The 20694-nt window shown below is 43.9% G+C and overlaps 1 protein-coding gene across 1 annotated transcript in view; it reads right to left on the reverse strand.

The window, feature by feature from the left end:
- Positions 1-12821: 12821 nt before the first annotated feature.
- The window catches only part of LOC139543133 (CDK5 and ABL1 enzyme substrate 2-like), a 102263-nt gene continuing 94390 nt past the window's right edge, over positions 12822-20694 (reverse strand). Inside the window, exon 9 of the mRNA XM_071349351.1 lies at positions 12822-17619. Within this exon, the coding sequence (XP_071205452.1) occupies positions 17479-17619 (141 nt within the window). The 3' untranslated portion in view covers positions 12822-17478. The remainder of the gene's footprint in view (positions 17620-20694) is intronic.

A 20694-nucleotide genomic window follows, 5' to 3' on the forward strand; every position in this document is an offset into this window, starting at 1 on the left:
AAACAAACAAACACTCAATAGGGCTGACTGACCTTTGACCTCTGTTCTGACTTCCTGTTGAGGCCTGATCACTAGAAAGACGGCAGACATTGTTTTGTGTTTTATGTAAAATCAAATAATTAGGAAGTAGTTTATCATTTTTCAATAGTCCTATGTCAAATCAAATCAAATTGTATTGGTCACATACACACGGTTAGCAGATGTTAACGCGAGTGTAGCGAAATGCTTGTGCTTCTAGTTCCGACCGTGCAGTAATATCTAACAAGTAATCTTAACAATTTCCCAACAACTACATTATACACACAAGTGTAAAGGGATGAATAATAATATGTACATATAAATATATGGATGAGTTATGGACGATCGTTATAATGATTGGACCAAAGCGCAGCGTGATCGGGATTCCACATCTTTTTATTTCTAGGTGAAACTCACAGCAAAAACAAAAACAATAAATCTCAAAATGAAACGTGAAGCTAACAAATAGGGCTAACAGGCAACTGTACATAGTCAAGATCCCACAAAGCACAAAGGGGAAAATGGCTGCCTAAATATGATCCCCAATCAGAGACAACGATAAACAGCTGCCGCTGATTGGGAACCATACCAGGCCAACATAGAAATATAATTACCTAGATGACCCACCCTTAATTAACCAACATAGAGAATAAAAGGCTCTCTATCGTCAGGGCGTGACAGTGTGGAATCGGCAAGATGCAGTAGATTGTATAGAATACAGTATATACATATGAGATGAGTAATGTCGGGTATGTAAACATTATATAAAGTGGAATTGTTTAAAGTGGCTAGTGATACATTTATTACATCAAAAATGTTTATTATTAAAGTGGCTAGAGATTTGAGTCAGTATGTTGTGTAACAAGCCGGCTCATAGCCTGTGACAAAAATGAGGGGACACGAACAACAGGTATAGGCCAATTAAAAGTGTTCTTTATTATAAACAAAACTATTTTAACTTAAAACTAAGAAAAAGGAATGAGGTGTGGAAGTATTATAATGTAAGGTGTATGTAAAGTGCATGGATGCGTGAATATGTGTGTGTGAACATGACTGAGTGAAAACTATGCAAAACTACAAAGGAACAAACAAAACATGATCATACCTGGAAGAGCAGAGCGAGAGAGAGAGGTGATTAGTGAAGCAGTTTATACCCTGAGCCCAGGTGGCTCCAATCACTAACGACCCTCCTCTGCCTGCAGGAGGAACCGCCCCCTGCCTGCAGGAGGAACCGCCCCCTGCACTGCAGGAGGAACCGCCCCCTGCCTGCAGGAGGAACCGCCCCCTGCCTGCAGGAGGAACCGCCCCCTGCCTGCAGGAGGAACCGCCCCCTGCCTGCAGGAGGAACCGCCCCCTGCACTGCAGAGGAGGAGCCGCCCCCTGCCTGCAGGAGGAACCGCCCCCTGCACTGCAGAGGAGGAGCCATGACAGTTGGCAGCAGTGTTATTGATTGCTATTTAACAGTCTGATGGCCTTGAGATAGAAGCTGTTTAACAGTCTGATGGCCTTGAGATAGAAGCTGTTTAACAGTCTGATGGCCTTGAGATAGAAGCTGTTTAACAGTCTGATGGCCTTGAGATAGAAGCTGTTTAACAGTCTGATGGCCTTGAGATAGAAGCTGTTTAACAGTCTGATGGCCTTGAGATAGAAGCTGTTTAACAGTCTGATGGCCTTGAGATAGAAGCTGTTTAACAGTCTGATGGCCTTGAGATAGAAGCTGTTTAACAGTCTGATGGCCTTGAGATAGAAGCTGTTTAACAGTCTGATGGCCTTGAGATAGAAGGTGTTTTTCAGTCTCTCTGTCCCTGCTTTGATGCACCTGTACTGACCTCGCCTTCTGGATGATAGCGGGGTGAACAGGCAGTGGCTCGGGTGGTTGTTGTCCTTGATGATCTTTATGGCCTTCCTGTGACATCGGGTGGTGTAGGTGTCCTGGAGGGCAGGTAGTTTGCCCCCGGTGATGCGTTATGCAGACCTCACTACCCTCTAGAGAGCCTTACGGTTGTGGGCTGAGCAGTTGCCGCACCAGGCGGTGATACAGCCCGACAGGATGCTCTCGATTGTGCATCTGTAAAAGTTTGTGAGTGTTTTCGGTGACAAGCCAAATTTCTTCAGCCTCCTGAGGTTGAAGAGGCGCTGCTGCACTTTCTTCACCACGCTGTCTGTGTGGGTGGACCAATTCAGTTTGTGTGATTCGGACCACGAGAAGCACAGAGAGAGAGAGAGAGCTGTCTCTAGTCTATTTTACCATTACCTTATGGGATACAATTATTTCCTTATGGAGTTATCGAGAGAGAATTCAATTTGAAATTCTAATTTGTTTATTTTTGATTTAACAGGTCCTGCTGTTGTTTTTTTTTGGGACACATGAATCACAATGTGAGTCATGTGTCCAAAAGGGGAATTACCAGTTCCCTGGGACCATTTGGTAAATATGCAAATGTGTTTTTCTGCCTGCCTGTAAATGGAATGTTGGTCATGTATGACAGTTACTCCAAATGAATTGAAGTTTCCCCCACCTCGAGTGATAAATGTGTATTGCTGTTGTTATTTTGTTTTCTTTCTTTGTTTTTGTCTTGCTTCAATAACAAATCTCACCAGATTGGGTCTGCTGGATGGTGGGGATTTCTCCTTTAAGGATTAGCCCTCTCACTCCCTGACCCTGTAACTCTGCAGTGAAATCGCCAAGATGATAGGGGAGTATAAGCCAATTTGGGGAGGGGGTGGTTTCAACTGTGTGTTGTTATTCTAAACTAAACTGTTGTTCTTGACTGTCCACTCTCTCTCTCACTCTCTCGAGGTAATGGCAAAGGTGACCACAGATGGTATCTAGATGTCACATGTTATGAACCAGTATTGGTCGGTCACATGTTATGAATCAGTATTGGTCTGTCACATGTTATGAACCAGTATTGATCCGTCACATGTTATGAACCAGTATTGGTCTGTCACATGTTATGAACCAGTATTGGTCGGTCACATGTTATGAATCAGTATTGGTCTGTCACATGTTATGAACCAGTATTGATCCGTCACATGTTATGAACCAGTATTGATCCGTCACATGTTATGAATCAGTATTGGTCTGTCACATGTTATGAACCAGTATTGATCCATCACATGTTATGAACCAGTATTGATCCGTCACATGTTATGAACCAGTATTGGTCTGTCACATGTTATGAACCAGTATTGATCCGTCACATGTTATGAATCAGTATTGGTCGATCACATGAATGAAACAAAACGGTAATGACTAATTAATTATGCTAAATCATGCAAATATAACTTGTCTGTGTATAGCTGTATATAAGACAACTGCTGGGTCTGCCCCAGGCAAAGCTCCTGATTGACATGTTTACTATGGTACATTGAGTTGGTTGGAATAAATGATGATTCGTTTAAGATTGACTTCGAGTGTCCCTGTGTAAGATTTTATGTGCATTACGTCATCATGCACAGATTTTTTATCCGCAACAAGTCAGTTTTGTGGAGCGGAGGCTGCTGAGTGGAGCACGGATCATAGTAATGTCCGGAACGGAGCGAATGGAACGGCATCAAACACATGTGTTTAATGTATTTGATACCATTCCGCCTATTCCGCTCCAGCCATTACCACGAGCCCATATTCCCATATTAGGGTGCTACAAACCGCCTGTGGTGGAAACACAGCACTGGTGAGAAAATGTGCATCATTTCTTTATGCAGATTTTTGAATATTTGCATGAAAATTCTGTCGCCCATTGGATGGAAACCTAGCTGATGCACAAACTAAACCAAAAACTGAACATAATTCATGATAGTTTTTTAAATGTTTTGTTAGTTTTGGTGTTAAAGGTATTAGTTTCAGTTTGAATGTTTAAACAGGTTTGTTTCTGTTGCCACTCTGTTGCCACAAAGTTGGAAGCACAGAATCGTCTAGAATGTCATTATATGCTGTAGTGTTAATATTTCCCTTAACTGGAACTAAGGGGCCTGAACCATGAAAAACAGCCCCAGACCATTATTCCTCATCCACCAAACTTTACAGTTGGCACTATGCATTGGGACAGGTAGCGTTCTTTTGTCCGTCGGACTGCCAGATGGTGAAGCATGATTCATCACTCCAGAGACTGCATTTCCACTGCTCCTGAGTCCAATGGTCCAATTACACCACTCCAGCCGACACTTGGCATTGCGCATGGTAATCTTAGGCTTGTGTGCGGCTGCTCGGCCATGGAAACCCATTTCATGAAGCTCCCGACGAACAGTTCTTGTGCTGACGTTGCTTTCAATACCTTCGATTGAAACTCAAACCTGAAAACGTTGATCAATAGTCACATACTTACATCCAGATCAACATTGTAGCAATCTTAACCCAACACCTAGCAACCGCGTCAAAAGGTTTGGATCTCTATGTGTAACGGCTAAAGGTGTTGACGTCGACAGTCGCATTTTTACAATTGTATTCGCTCCAATTAAGATGAGAAAGCAAAGTGCCGGTGCGATGGAATGGGTCAGAACTATAAGGCCATGGGGACTCGGTATAAGGTGCTTTTTGACTGGCAGAAAAACAAAGGGGAGGATGGCTACCACAACAGTGTTGATAGATAGGATAGAGATAGAGACGATAGAGAGGATAGATAGGATAGAGACAGAGAGGATAGATAAAGAAATGATAGATAGAGAGGATAGATAGGATAGAGACAGAGAGGATAGATATAGAGAGGATAGAGCGGTTAGAGATAGATAGGATAGAGGTAGAGGATAGAGATAGATAGGATAGAGGTAGAGGATAGAGATAGATAGGATAGAGAGGATAGAGATAGAGAGGATAGAGAGAGAGGATAGAGAGGATAGAGATAGAGAGGATAGAGATAGAGAGGATAGAGATAGAGAGGATAGAGATAGATAGGATAGAGATAGAGACGATAGAGAGGATAGAGATAGAGACGATAGAGAGGATAGATAGGATAGAGACAGAGAGGATAGATAAAGAAATGATAGATAGAGAGGATAGATAGGATAGAGACAGAGAGGATAGATATAGAGAGGATAGAGCGGTTAGAGATAGATAGGATAGAGGTAGAGGATAGAGATAGATAGGATAGAGGTAGAGGATAGAGATAGATAGGATAGAGAGGATAGAGATAGAGAGGATAGAGATAGAGAGGATAGAGATAGAGAGGATAGAGATAGAGAGGATAGAGAGAGAGGATAGAGAGGATAGAGATAGAGACGATAGAGAGGATAGATAGGATAGAGACAGAGAGGATAGATAAAGAAATGATAGATAGAGAGGATAGATAGGATAGAGACAGAGAGGATAGATATAGAGAGGATAGAGCGGTTAGAGATAGATAGGATAGAGGTAGAGGATAGAGATAGATAGGATAGAGAGGATAGAGATAGAGACGATAGAGAGGATAGAGATAGAGACGATAGAGAGGATAGATAGGATAGAGACAGAGAGGATAGATATAGAGAGGATAGAGAGGATAGAGATAGAGACGATAGATAGAGAGGATAGATAGGATAGAGACAGAGAGGATATATATAGAGAGGATAGAGAGGATAGAGATAGAGAGGATAGAGATAGAGAGGATAGAGAGTATAGAGATAGAAATGATAGATAGAGAGGATAGATAGGATAGAGACAGAGAGGATAGATATAGAGAGGATAGAGAGGATAGAGATAGAGAGGATAGAGATAGAGAGGATAGAGAGTATAGAGATAGAGAGGATAGAGAGTATAGAGATAAAGAGGATAGAGGTAGATAGAATAGAGAATATAGAGATAGTGAGGATAGAGATAGAGAGGATAGATATAGAGATAGAGAGGATAGAGATAGAGAGGACAGAATTAGATAGGATAGAGAGGACAGAGATAAGGGATAGAGTATAGACATGATAGATATAGAAAGGATAGATAGGATAGAGATAGAGAGGATAGATATAGAGAGGATAGAGATTGAGAGGATAGAGATAGAGAGGATAGATATAGAGAGGATAGATATAGAGAGGATAGATATAGAGAGGATAGATATAGAGAGGATAGAGAGGATAGAGATAGATAGGATAGAGAGGATAGAGACAGATAGGAAAGATATAGAGGATAGATATAGAGAGGATAGAGATAGAGAGGAAAGATATAGAGAGGATAGATATAGAGAGGATAGAGATAGAGAGGATAGAGATAGAGAGAATAGAGATTGAGAGGATAGAGAGGATAGAGATAGAGAGGATAGAGACAGATAGGAAAGATATAGAGAGGATAGATATAGAGAGGATAGAGATAGAGAGGAAAGATATAGAGAGGATAGATATAGAGAGGATAGAGATAGAGAGGATAGAGATAGAGAGAATAGAGATTGAGAGGATAGAGAGGATAGAGATAGAGAGGATAGAGACAGATAGGAAAGATATAGAGAGGATAGATATAGAGAGGAGAGAGATAGAGAGGATGGAGATAGATAGGATAGAGAGGATAGAGATAGAGAGGATAGAGATAGATAGGATAGAGAGGATAGAGATAGATAGGATAGAGAGGATAGAGATAGATAGGATAGAGAGGATAGAGATAGAGAGGATAGAGGTAGAGAGGATAGATAGGATAAAGATAGTGTATAGATATAGAGAAGGTAGATAGGATAGAGACAGATTGGATAGAGATAGAGAGGAAATAGATAGAGAGGATAGATATAGAGAGAATATATAGGATAGAGAGGATAGAGATAGAGAGGATAGAGATAGAGAAGATAGATATAGAGAAGATAGATAGGATAGAGACAGATAGGATAGAGATAGAGAGGAAAGAGATAGAGAGGATAGATTTAGAGAGAATAGATAGGATAGCGATAGAGAGGATAGATATAGAGAGGATAGAGATAGCGAGGATAGAGATAGAGAGGATAGATATAGAGAAGATAGATGTAGAGAAGATATATAGGATAGAGACAGATAGGATAGAGATAGAGAGGAAAGATATAGAGATAATATATAGGATAGAGATAGAGAGGATAGAGATTGAGAGGATAGAGATAGATATGATAGATATAGAGAGGATAGAGATTGAGAGGATAGATATAGAGATTGAGAGGATAGAGATAGATAGGATAGATATAGAGAGGATAGATATAGAGAGGATAGAGATTGAGAGGATACATATAGAGAGGATAGAGACAGATAGGATAGATATAGAGAGGATAGATATAGAGAGGATAGAGATTGAGAGGATAGATATAGAGAGGATAGAGATTGAGAGGATAGAGATTGAGAGGATAGAGATAGAGAGGATAGAGATAGATAGGATAGAGAGGATAGAGATAGAGAGGATAGAGGTAGAGAGGATAGATAGGATAAAGATAGTGTATAGATATAGAGAAGATAGATAGGATAGAGACAGATAGGATAGAGATAGAGAGGAAATAGATAGAGAGGATAGATATAGAGAGAATATATAGGATAGAGAGGATAGAGATAGAGAGGATAGAGATAGAGAGGATAGAGATTGAGAGGATAGATATAGAGAGGATAGAGATTGAGAGGATAGAGATTGAGAGGATAGATATAGAGAGGGTAGAGATTGAGAGGATAGAGAGGATAGAGATAGAGAGGATAGAGACAGATAGGAAAGATATAGAGAGGATAGATATAGAGAGGAGAGAGATAGAGGGGATGGAGATAGATAGGATAGATATAGAGAGGATAGATATAGAGAGGATAGAGATTGAGAGGATAGATAGGAGAGTGTGAGTTGAAGTAACAGTGGGACAGATTCCAACCCATGCCAGCTCTGGTAGATGTGTGCTGGGCCTGCGGCGCTAACCGCGATTCATTCCGTTCGTGCTTTTGTCGGCTATGCATCTTTTAAAGGCAATGTTCCCTTGTTTGACAGCATTCATGGAAAACTCGCAAATAACCTTGAAATAGTGCATACCAGACGAAGCGTGATGCGATTGAACCCCTGACGTTAATCCTGGGGACCCAAAGGGGCTGGTTTTGCATTAACACACCTAATCAACTCATCAACAAACCTTTTATTAGTGGAATCGGGTATGTCGTGCCAGGGGCAAAAACAAATAAAGAACCTCTTTTGGGTCCCGAGGACCAGGATTAAGGGCATCTGTTTGCATTTGCAAATCTCAAGGTAACTCCCTCTATGTATTTCTATGTTAATCTCAAGGTAACTCCCTCTATGTATTTCTATGATAATCTCAAGGTAACTCCCTCTATGTAGTTCTATGTTAATCTCAAGGTAACTCCCTCTATGTATTTCTATGTTAATCTCAAGGTAACTCCCTCTATGTATTTCTATGTTAATCTCAAGGTAACTCCCTCTATGTATTTCTATGTTAATCTCAAGGTAACTCCCTCTATGTATTTCTATGTTAATCTCAAGGTAACTCCCTCTATGTATTTCTATGTTAATCTCAAGGTAACTCCCTCTATGTATTTCTATGTTAATCTCAAGGTAACTCCCTCTATGTATTTCTATGTTAATCTCAAGGTAACTCCCTCTATGTATTTCTATGTTAATCTCAAGGTAACTCCCTCTATGTATTTCTATGTTAATCTCAAGGTAACTCCCTCTATGTATTTCTATGTTAATCTCAAGGTAACTCACTCTATGTAGTTCTATGTTAATCTCAAGGTAACTCCCTCTATGTATTTCTATGTTAATCTCAAGGTAACTCCCTCTATGTAGTTCTATGTTAATCTCAAGGTAACTCCGATTGTGAAAGTAGTCCAGCCAATTGAAAAACAGAAAACAACACAGATTAGTACGGTCAGAAAATATAGATTATATTGTTTTTCCCTCTGCAATTAAACAACAACAACAACAACAAATAAAACAGCAGTTTGTCTCACCCAGTAGGAAGGTAGACTGACACCCTATTCCCTTCATAGTGCACTACTTTTGACCAGGGCCCATAGGACTTTGGTTAAACGTAGTGCACTATGAAAATAGGGTGTCATTTGGGACTAAACCTGTATTCACAGACAAACACACACACACCCACACACCCACACCCTACATACAAGGTCATACTGACAATAATACATTTAATGAGATTACAAACAATTCTCCAAAATGTAAAGGGATCACATTTAGGCGATAGTATTATACCCCCAAAACAACGTTATCTAGCTCGAGTCATCTCTCCCCAATAAGTGAGAATAATTTATACTATAGAGTTGGTGCTATACACACAGTCCCTTTAAGAGCAGGGTCAGTCCTATCTAGGTTTGCAATACTCCGGTTCCTTTCCCATAATTCCCCTGGTTTTCCAGAAATTCAGACATTTCCTGCTTAATCCCTGGAAAACCGGGGGAATTATGGGCAAATTACAGGAATTTTGCAACTGTGTTTTAACAGAGACACATATGGTATGACCCAATTGATACTGACAGGAATCAACAGTGGACAAGGACTAGCCTGGGTGCCAGTCTGCTTCTGCTCTCCTTCCTTCTGTAAATGTCAAGCCAAACCTATTTGAAACAGACTGGCAGCCAGGCTAGGGAAGTAGAGGAGTCAGTGATACCTAAATGGTGACAGACTGGCAGCCAGGCTAGGGAAGTAGAGGAGTCAGTGAAACCTAAATGGTGACAGACTGGCAGCCAGGCTAGGGAAGTAAAGGAGTCAGTGATACCTAAATGGTGACAGACTGGCAGCCAGGCTAGGGAAGTAAAGGAGTCAGTGATACCTAAATGGTGACATACTGGCAGCCAGGCTAGGGAAGTAGAGGAGTCAGTGATACCTAAATGGTGACAGACTGGCAGCCAGGCTAGGGAAGTAGAGGAGTCAGTGATACCTAAATGGTGACAGACTGGCAGCCAGGCTAGGGAAGCAGAGGAGTCAGTGATACCTAAATGGTGACAGACTGGCAGCCAGGCTAGGGAAGTAGAGGAGTCAGTGATACCTAAATGGTGACAGACTGGCAGCCAGGCTAGGGAAGTAGAGGAGTCAGTGATACCTAAATGGTGACAGACTGGCAGCCAGGCTAGGGAAGTAGAGGAGTCAGTGATATCTAAATGGTGACAGACTGGCAGCCAGGCTAGGGAAGTAGAGGAGTCAGTGATACCTAAAAGGTGTACAGATGGCTGTGATGCCTTTGTAGGGAAATGGTGACAGGAAATAACAGTATTTCCGTTGTTTAGGATGCATTGTGGTTTGTAGATCCGTCGATCTGCAAGTCATCTGGAATAAAACCAACGTGTTAGAGTGAACCAGTCTCTGGGCCACTGGAAGCACTGCGGCCGGTTGCCAGAGATTTCAGAGTTTTGGTTAAAGTAAAGTCACAGTGTCACATAAAAAAATACCAACAATGCTTTGCTACAACAACGTCTGTGTTAAAAAAAACAACAGCAAAAATAACAAAAAAACATCCCACTTTGAAAAGAAGGTTAGGATTGAATATAGAGCATTTTGCTGACAGATACGATTATGATTGTTCTCACGCGTACACAGTAAATTAAAGTAAATATATATTTTATATTCATATAGAGATGTTACGTTACTCAGGCACTTTGTTCGTTGTGCACGTCTTTTGTGAGCGAGCGATTGAAACACAACATGTATAATGAACTAAATATTATATTTTACATTTCCCATTTCCCTCAATCATCATGATGAGACTATCTCCTCTGTAATGTTATTGCAATGTTGCACACAAATTGGCATTAACAGAGTATAATCCAGACTGTGGTTAACTAATGACCCAGTCACAGTGTTAACACATAGCAGTGACATCAACATTTTGTTATCTGTTATCCCCGGACACTTTTTACATGCGGATTGTACATGACATAGATGTAGATGTAGCTATATGTTGAACCACCTTAGACTTAGACTTAGACTTAGACTTAGACAGACAGACAGACAGACAGACAGACAGACAGACAGACAGACATAGATATATATATATATATATATATATATATATATATATATATATATATATATATATATATATATATATATATATATATATATATATATATATATATATACATACACCACCCTGACATATCTTTACTCTACTGTTAAAAAATTTACCAAAAGTACAAAAAACGTCCCCCTTTTGAAAAAGGGAAATGGGATTAACCGTACTGTCTGACAACACATTGCAAACGTATGATTCTGTTATTAACAGTATCTCTTTGGGGAAAGTACAAAAAACGTCCCCCTTTTGAAAAAGGGAAAAGGGATTAACCATACTGTCTGACAACACATTGCAAACGTATGATTCTGTTATTAACAGTATCTCTTTGGGGAAAGTACAAAAAACGTCCCCCTTTTGAAAAAGGGAAAAGGGATTAACCATACTGTCTGACAACACATTGCAAACGTATGATTCTGTTATTAACAGTATCTCTTTGGGGAAAGTACAAAAAACGTCCCCCTTTTGAAAAAGGGAAAAGGGATTAACCATACTGTCTGACAACACATTGCAAACGTATGATTCTGTTATTAACAGTATCTCTTTGGGGAAAGTACAAAAAACATCCCCCTTTTGAAAAAGGGAAAAGGGATTAACCATACTGTCTGACAACACATTGCAAACGTATGATTCTGTTATTAACAGTATCTCTTTGGGGAAAGTACAAAAAACGCCCCCTTTTGAAAAAGGGAAAAGGGATTAACCATACTGTCTGACAACACATTGCAAACGTATGATTCTGTTATTAACAGTATCTCTTTGGGGAAAGTACAAAAAACATCCCTTTTGAAAAAGGGAAAAGGGATTAACCATGAAATTGAAATGTAGTAAAATACCAGACACAGAACTAGAGGGCGACACCCCAAATGGTACCCTAGTCCATAAATAGTGACCTACTTTAGACCAGAGCCCTTGCCATTTGGGATACGAGCCACCATTTGTGAAGTCCGTCAGTGACAACAGTCATAATGTGAATATACTGTACACTGTAGCTCATCGACTATGCTAGCTGGAAGACTCAGGGATGCACCCCCCCCCCCCCCCCCCCCCCCCCCATAGGGCCCTGGTGAAAAGTAGTGCACTACATAGGGAATAGGGTGCTAAAGTAGTGCGCTACATAGGGAATAGGGTGCTAAAGTAGTGCGCTACATAGGGAATAGGGTGCTAAAGTAGTGCGCTACATAGGGAATAGGGTGCTAAAGTAGTGCACTACATAGGGAATAGGGTGCTAAAGTAGTGCGCTACATAGGGAATAGGGTGCTAAAGTAGTGCACTACATAGGGAATAGGGTGCTAAAGTAGTGCACTACATAGGGAATAGGGTGCTAAAGTAGTGCGCTACATAGGGAATAGGATGCTAAAGTAGTGCGCTACATAGGGAAATAGGGTGCTAAAGTAGTGCACTACATAGGGAATAGGGTGCTAAAGTAGTGCGCTACATAGGGAAATAGGGTGCTAAAGTAGTGCACTACATAGGGAATAGGGTGCTAAAGTAGTGCGCTACATAGGGAATAGGGTGCTAAAGTAGTGCACTACATAGGGAATAGGGTGCTAAAGTAGTGCACTACATATGGAATAGGTTGCTAAAGTAATGCACTACATAGGGAATAGGGTGCCGTTTGGGACAAACCCTCACCAGCCGTGGTTCCACCTTGCATTAACATGTGGTTGTCGTCATCCGATCCAGTTCAAGGTTTGTCGCGTTTACACATGGTAACACCGTGTCTCTTATCTGCCCACTGCGTCCGTATCGTGATCCGATTCCCTGGTCCCTCCCTGTATGCAAATGACTCCAACCTGCCTCGGCCCTCCCTTATGACACAAGCTCTATAAATGAACAGAAAACAGCACACCCCCCCCACCCCGCCCCCCCCCGCCGGTACTGCTGCTCGTTCCGTTCACCAGCTCCGGAGGTCTAGGTCACCGGCCTTCTAGGCGTCACTGAACTGGATTCATTACCCCCGACCCCGGACTGTCTCGTCTCATAACCCACACCTGGTTCCTATTCCCCCTGATTAGTAATTGTATATACGTGCCCTCTGTTCACCATTGTCTTGGTCGGTTAGTGTTCCCATGTCCGTTGGTCTTGTGAGTACCTGTGCTTTGTTATTTCGACTTTTGTGCTGCGTGTATTGTGTACTCGTTATTACGGGTCACGTCCCGTGTATTGTTGTGCATTTGTTATTACGGGTCACATCCCGTGTATTGTTGTGTACTCGTTATCACGGGTCACGTCCCGTGTATTGTTGTGCATTTGTTATTACGGGTCACGTCCCGTGTATTGTTGTGCATTTGTTATTACGGGTCACGTCCCGTGTATTGTTGTGCATTTGTTATTACGGGTCACGTCCCGTGAATTGTTGTGTATTTGTTATTACGGGTCACGTCCCGTGTATTGTTGTGCATTTGTTATTACGGGTCACGTCCCGTGTATTGTTGTGTATTTGTTATTACGGGTCACGTCCCAGTGTCGTGTATTGCGGGTGCATGAGATGGACTATGATGGAGTTGCAACAAGAGAGAGCAGTTCACGACAAGGAGGTCTAATGTTCCCCTGTACCTTCAGATCAAGGTATAATGTGGAGGTCTAATGTTCCCCTGTACCTTCAGATCAAGGTATAATGTGGAGGTCTAATGTTCCCTTGTACCTATATATCAAGGTATAATGTGGAGGTCTAATGTTCCCTTGTACATATATATCAAGGTATAATGTGGAGGTCTAATGTTCCCTTGTACCTATATATCAAGGTATAATGTGGAGGTCTAATGTTCCCCTGTACATATATATCAAGGTATAATGTGGAGGTCTAATGTTCCCTTGTACCTATATATCAAGGTATAATGTGGAGGTCTAATGTTCCCTTGTACCTATATATCAAGGTATAATGTGGAGGTCTAATGTTCCCTTGTACCTATATATCAAGGTATAATGTGGAGGTCTAATGTTCCCCTGTACATATATATCAAGGTATAATGTGGAGGTCTAATGTTCCCCTGTACCTATATATCAAGGTATAATGTGGAGGTCTAATGTTCCCTTGTACCTATATATCAAGGTATAATGTGGAGGTCTAATGTTCCCTTGTACCTATATATCAAGGTATAATGTGGAGGTCTAATGTTCCCTTGTACCTATATATCAAGGTATAATGTGGAGGTCTAATGTTCCCTTGTACCTATATATCAAGGTATAATGTGGAGGTCTAATGTTCCCTTGTACCTATATATCAAGGTATAATGTGGAGGCCTAACTTATAGACAAGACACTGTAATATAATACCCCTGCATACTTTTCATATGTGATATATAAACTGAATTAGACTATTCACAGCAACTTTCCCTTAATATTACCACAGCACTGTCCAGAATGAAGGGTGGGCGGGTGTGGGATGGTCACCCAATACTGCATCCAGCTCTGAAGAAACTGGACAGTGGGTTCTTACGTTCCCATCCAGATCTGAAGAAACTGGACACTGGGTTCGTCTGGTTTTTAATGAAGACCAAGATCTTATTTATGGATGAATTGTAGCGGTATCGTTGTCCGTAATTGTGGTGCTTTCAAGACAACTGGGAACTGGAAAGAAAACAAGGTCAAATAGGTCAAATAAGGTCAAATAGGTCAAATAATGACGTCAGTGATCTTCAGGTCGAAAAGTCGGAGCTCTAGAAAGATGGTCGAGTTTCCAACTTGGAATTCTGAGTTGGATGACCGTTCGAAAAACAATTTTTTCCCCCAGTTGTAGCTCCAAGTTGTCTTGAACGCCCTGACGTCAGAAGCCGGAGATATCCGAGTTCCCAGTTGTTTTGAATGCAGCATTAGTACCTCAACTGGCCCGCGTGATTTATTTGAGAGGACGGGACAACCGTAACGTTGGCCAAGTGTGTATCCGCTTTCGTTGTCAGGATATGGCCGTATCCGTACCAGATGCATCTTCGACTACCTTCCGGAAGCGGTCAGGGAAGAGCTAATCAAAATCAAAATCGCAATGTGTCTTTTGATTGTCTACACCTGGCGACAAATGTGGGCGCAATCAGAATGTGGACAAGATCAGGACAACAGACGCATGTTAGAACCGAGTATAAAACAGGGCTAAAGATGGATGCTTGGCTATGATGGTGTAAACAGGGCTAAATGGTTGGTTACTATGGTGTAAACAGGGCTAAATGCTTGGTTATGATGGTGTAAACAGGGCTAAATGCTTGGTTATGATGGTGTAAACAGGGCTAAATGGTTGGTTACTATGGTGTAAACAGGGCTAAATGCTTGGTTATGATGGTGTAAACAGGGCTAAATGCTTGGTTATGATGGTGTAAACAGGGCTAAATGCTTGGTTATGATGGTGTAAACAGGGCTAAATGCTTGGTTATGATGGTGTAAACAGGGCTAAATGCTTGGTTATGATGGTGTAAACAGGGCTAAATGCTTGGTTATGATGTTGGAATAAGACCTATGTGAGTTAAGCTACAAGGGTTATAATATAAATATCCCTTATGCTGCGCTGAAACAATATAATAAATATACATCTCAGAAAGGATAAATACATGAAATGTACTTTTGGTTAAATGTTTGTGTGATGTTGTTTTCCCTTTAACACACTGACAGGAGAGAGAGAGAGAAGTATTACTACAAACTAGTAACCGGTATTCCTGTGGTAAAGTCACGACTCATGATGCTAACTAGTAACCGGTATTCCTGTGGTAAAGTCACGACTCATGATGCTAACTAGTAACCGGTATTCCTGTGGTAAAGTCACGACTCATGATGCTAACTAGTAACCGGTATTCCTGTGGTAAAGTCACGACTCATGATGCTAACTAGTAACCGGTATTCCTGTGGTAAAGTCACGACTCATGTTGCTAACTAGTAACCGGTATCCCTGTGGTAAAGTCACGACTCATGATGCTAACTAGTAACCGGTATTCCTGTGGTAAAGTCACGACTCATGTTGCTAACTAGTAACCGGTATCCCTGTGGTAAAGTCACGACTCATGATGCTAACTAGTAACTGGCATCCCTGTGGTAAAGTCACGACTCATGTTGCTAACTAGTAACCGGTATTCCTGTGGTAAAGTCACGACTCATGTTGCTAACTAGTAACCGGTATTCCTGTGGTAAAGTCACGACTCATGATGCTAACTAGTAACTGGTATTCCTGTGGTAAAGTCACGACTCATGATGCTAACTAGTAACTGGCATCCCTGTGGTAAAGTCACGACTCATGTTGCTAACTAGTAACCGGTATTCCTGTGGTAAAGTCACGACTCATGATGCTAACTAGTAACTGGTATTCCTGTGGTAAAGTCACGACTCATGATGCTAACTAGTAACTGGCATCCCTGTGGTAAAGTCACGACTCATGTTGCTAACTAGTAACCGGTATTCCTGTGGTAAAGTCACGACTCATGTTGCTAACTAGTAACCGGTATTCCTGTGGTAAAGTCACGACTCATGTTGCTAACTAGTAACCGGTATTCCTGTGGTAAAGTCACGACTCATGATGCTAACTAGTAACTGGTATTCCTGTGGTAAAGTCACGACTCATGATGCTAACTAGTAACCGGTATTCCTGTGGTAAAGTCACGACTCATGATGCTAACTAGTAACTGGTATTCCTGTGGTAAAGTCACGACTCATGATGCTAACTAGTAACCGATATCCCTGTGGTAAAGTCACGACTCATGTTGCGAACTAGTAACCGGTATCCCTGTGGTAAAGTCACGACTCATGATGCTAATTAGTAACCGGTATCCCTGTGGTAAAGTCACGACTCATGTTGCTAACTAGTAACTGGCATCCCTGTGGTAAAGTCACGACTCATGATGCTAACTAGTAACCGGTATTCCTGTGGTAAAGTCACGACTCATGTTGCTAACTAGTAACCGGTATTCCTGTGGTAAAGTCACGACTCATGTTGCTAACTAGTAACCGGTATCCCTGTGGTAAAGTCACGACTCATGATGCTAACTAGTAACCGGCATCCCTGTGGTAAAGTCACGACTCATGATGCTAACTAGTAACCGGTATTCCTGTGGTAAAGTGACAGACCTCACATTTGATCCCAATGCTACTGTTGAACTTGACCGCCCTCTAGGGGAAAATGGCAGCATGAACACGTTCAGGTTCAGAACGTGTAGGAATAGATGTAGTTTGATGACATTATAGGTGTCGTTTCTGCTTCTCGTGAGGGCAAATACCAGTATTGTTACTGATTATGAGTGTGTGGTCAGTGCTAAGGATTTCATGGGTGTCACGGGACATACCTAAGCCTTTACCACGTCATCTCTCTCTTAATTTCTCTCATCATCTTCTTCCCTTCCATCTCCGCTCCCTTTAATCGCCTTAATTTGTCTCTCCTTCATCCCCACCCCCCCGTGCTTCTACATCTGCATTGCTTGCTGTTTGGGGTTTTAGGCTGGGTTTCTGTACAGCACTTTGTGTAAGAAGGGCTTTATAAATTGATTGATTGACTGATTGATGTCCAGTCTTCAGTCCTAGTAGGTGGGGCTCCTGTCCCAGTGGGCGTGGCAGGGGTCTGGTCCTAGTTCTGCTGCACCAGGCGTCGGTAGTGTGGCATGATGGCTCTCTCGGGCAGGTACAGAGCCATCTCCAGGGCAACAAGGATAGTGAACTCAAACGGGATCAACTCCCGCCGACTGATACGGAAACGCTCCTCTAGTTTCTGCAGAGGAAGAGTTAGGAGAGAGGAGAGGGGGAGGGAGAGAGGGGAGGGAGAGAGGGGAGGGAGAGAGAAGAGAGAGGAGAGAGTGAAGAGAGAGAGAGAGGAGAGAGTGAAGAGAGAGTTAGGAGAGAGGAGAGAGGGGAGAGGAGAGAGAGAAAAGAGAGATAAGAGAGAGAGAGAGAGAAGAGAGGGGAGGGTAAGAAGAGAGAGGAGAGAGGGGAGGGTAAGAAGAGAGAGGAGAGAGTAAGAAGAGAGAGGAGAGAGATAAGCGAGAGAGAGAGAGAAGAGAGGGGAGGGTAAGAAGAGAGAGGAGAGAGGGGAGGGTAAGAAGAGAGAGGAGAGAGTGAAGAGAGAGAGAGAAGAGAGGGGAGGGTAAGAAGAGAGAGGAGAGAGTGAAGAGAGAGAGAGAAGAGAGGGGAGGGTAAGAAGAGAGAGGAGAGAGTGAAGAGAGAGAGAGAAGAGAGGGGAGGGTAAGAAGAGAGAGGAGAGAGTGAAGAGAGAGAGAGAAGAGAGGGGAGGGTAAGAAGACAGAGGAGAAAGTGAAGAGAGAGAGAGAGAAGAGAGGGGAAGGTAAGAAGAGAGAGGAGAGAGAGGAGGGTAAGAAGAGAGAGGAGAGAGGGGAGGGTAAGAAGAGAGAGGAGAGAGGAGAGAGATAAGCGAGAGAGAGAGAGAAGAGAGGGGAGGGTAAGAAGAGAGAGGAGAGAGGGGAGGGTAAGAAGAGAGAGGAGAGAGGAGAGAGATAAGCGAGAGAGAGAGAGAAGAGAGGGGAGGGTAAGAAGAGAGAGGAGAGAGGGAAGAGAGAGAGAGAAGAGAGGGGAGGGTAAGAAGAGAGAGGAGAGAGTGAAGAGAGAGAGAGAAGAGAAGGGAGGGTAAGAAGAGAGAGGAGAGAATGAAGAGAGAGAGAGAAGAGAAGGGAGGGAGAAAAGATAGAGGAGGGAGAGAAGAGAGGGGAGCGAAAGAAGAGTGAGAGAGAGGAGAGAGTGAAGAGAGAGAGAGAAGAGAGGGGAGGGAAAGAAGAGAGAGGAGAGAGTGAAGAGAGAGAGAGAAGAGAGGGGAGGGAGAAAAGAGAGAGGAGGGAGAGAAGAGAGGGGAGGTAAAGAAGAGAGAGAGAGGAGAGAGTGAAGAGAGAGAGAGAAGAGAGGGGAGGGAAAGAAGAGAGAGGAGAGAGTGAAGAGGGAGAGAGAAGAGAGGGGAGGGAGAAAAGAGAGAGGAGGGAGAGAAGAGAGGGGAGCGAAAGAAGAGTGAGAGAGAGGAGAGAGTGAAGAGAGAGAGAGAAGAGAGGGGAGGGAAAGAAGAGAGAGGAGAGAGTGAAGAGAGAGAGAGAAGAGAGGGCAGGGAGAAAAGAGAGAGGAGGGAGAGAAGAGAGGGGAGGGAAAGAAGAGAGAGAGAGAGGAGAGAGTGAAGAGAGAGAGAGAGAAGAGAGGGGAGGGAAAGAAGAGAGAGGAGAGAGTGAAGAGAGAGAGAGAAGAGAGGGGAGGGAGAAAAGAGAGAGGAGGGAGAGAAGAGAGGGAAAGAAGAGAGAGAGAGAGGAGAGAGTGAAGAGAGAGAGAGAGAGAAGAGAAGGGAGGGAAAGAAGAGAGAGGAGAGAGAGAGAGAGAGAGAGAGAGAGAGAGAGAGAGAGAGAGAGAGAGAGAGAGAGAGAGAGAGAGAGAGAGAGAGAGAGAGAGAGAGAGAGAGAGAGAGAGAGAGAGAGAGAGAGAGAGAGAGAGAGAGAGAAAAACAGAGGATGACTTTAAGGGCTATTAAAGAGCTAGGAGGTAACCTATTCCCTAGTACACTACTTTTGGCCAGAGCCACATAGTAAATAGGGTGCCATTTTAGATTTGCCCTTAGATATCAGTCAATTCAATTCAAGGGGCTTTATCGGCATGGGAAACATATGTTAACATTTCCAAAGCAAGTGAGGTAGATAACATACAAAAGTGAAATAAACAATAAAAATGAACAGTCTCAGGGTCAGTTTCCACAACAGGAAGATCTGAGGTTTAGCAATATAAACTGTTATATAATGTCCCTACTAACTGCTGCTTTGTGTAAGAAGAACATGAGGGCCATGGGGGTCAGAGGGCCATGGGGGTCAGAGGGCCATGGGGGTCAGAGGGCCATGGGGGTCAGAGGGGCCATGGGGGTCAGAGGGCCATGGGGGTCAGAGGGGTCATGGGGGTCAGAGGGGCCATGGGGGTCAGAGGGCCATGGGGGTCAGAGGGGCCATGGGGGTCAGAGGGGCCATGGGGGTCAGAGGGGTCATGGGGGTCAGAGGGCCATGGGGGTCAGAGGGGCCATGGGGGTCAGAGGGCCATGGGTCAGAGGGGCCATGGGGGTCAGAGGGCCATGGGGGTCAGAGGGCCATGGGGGTTAGAGGGCCATGGGGGTCAGAGGGCCATGGGGGTCAAAGGGCCATGGGGGTCAGAGGGCCATGGGGGTCAGAGGGCCATGGGGGTCAGAGGGGCCATGGGGGTCAGAGGGGCCATGGGGGTCAGAGGGCCATGGGGGTCAGAGGGGCCATGGGGGTCAGAGGGCCATGGGGGTCAGAGGGCCAGGGGGGTCAGAGGGGCCATGGGGGTCAGAGGGGCCATGGGGGTCAGAGGGCCATGGGGGTCAGAGGGGCCATGGGGGTCATGGGGGTCAGAGGGCCATGGGGGTCAGAGGGGCCATGGGGGTCAGAGGGGCCATGGGGGTCAGAGGGCCATGGGGGTCAGAGGGGCCATGGGGGTCAGAGGGCCATGGGGGTCAGAGGGCCATGGGGGTCAAAGGGCCCATGGGGGTCAGAGGGCCATGGGGGTCAGAGGGCCATGGGGGTCAGAGGGCCATGGGGGTCAGAGGGCCATGGGGGTCAGAGGGCCATGGGGGTCAGAGGGGCATGGGGGTCAAAGGGCCATGGGGGTCAGAGGGCCACGGGGGTCAGAGGGGCCACGGGGGTCAGAGGGCCATGGGGGTCAGAGGGCCATGGGGGTCAGAGGGCCACGGGGGTCAGAGGGGCCACGGGGGTCAGAGGGGCCACGGGGGTCAGAGGGGCCACGGGGGTCAGAGGGCCATGGGGGTCAGAGGGCCATGGGGGTCAGAGGGCCATGGGGG

Source organism: Salvelinus alpinus, chromosome 17 (genome assembly GCF_045679555.1).
Source record: "Salvelinus alpinus chromosome 17, SLU_Salpinus.1, whole genome shotgun sequence".
NCBI classification, from domain to species: domain Eukaryota; kingdom Metazoa; phylum Chordata; class Actinopteri; order Salmoniformes; family Salmonidae; genus Salvelinus; species Salvelinus alpinus.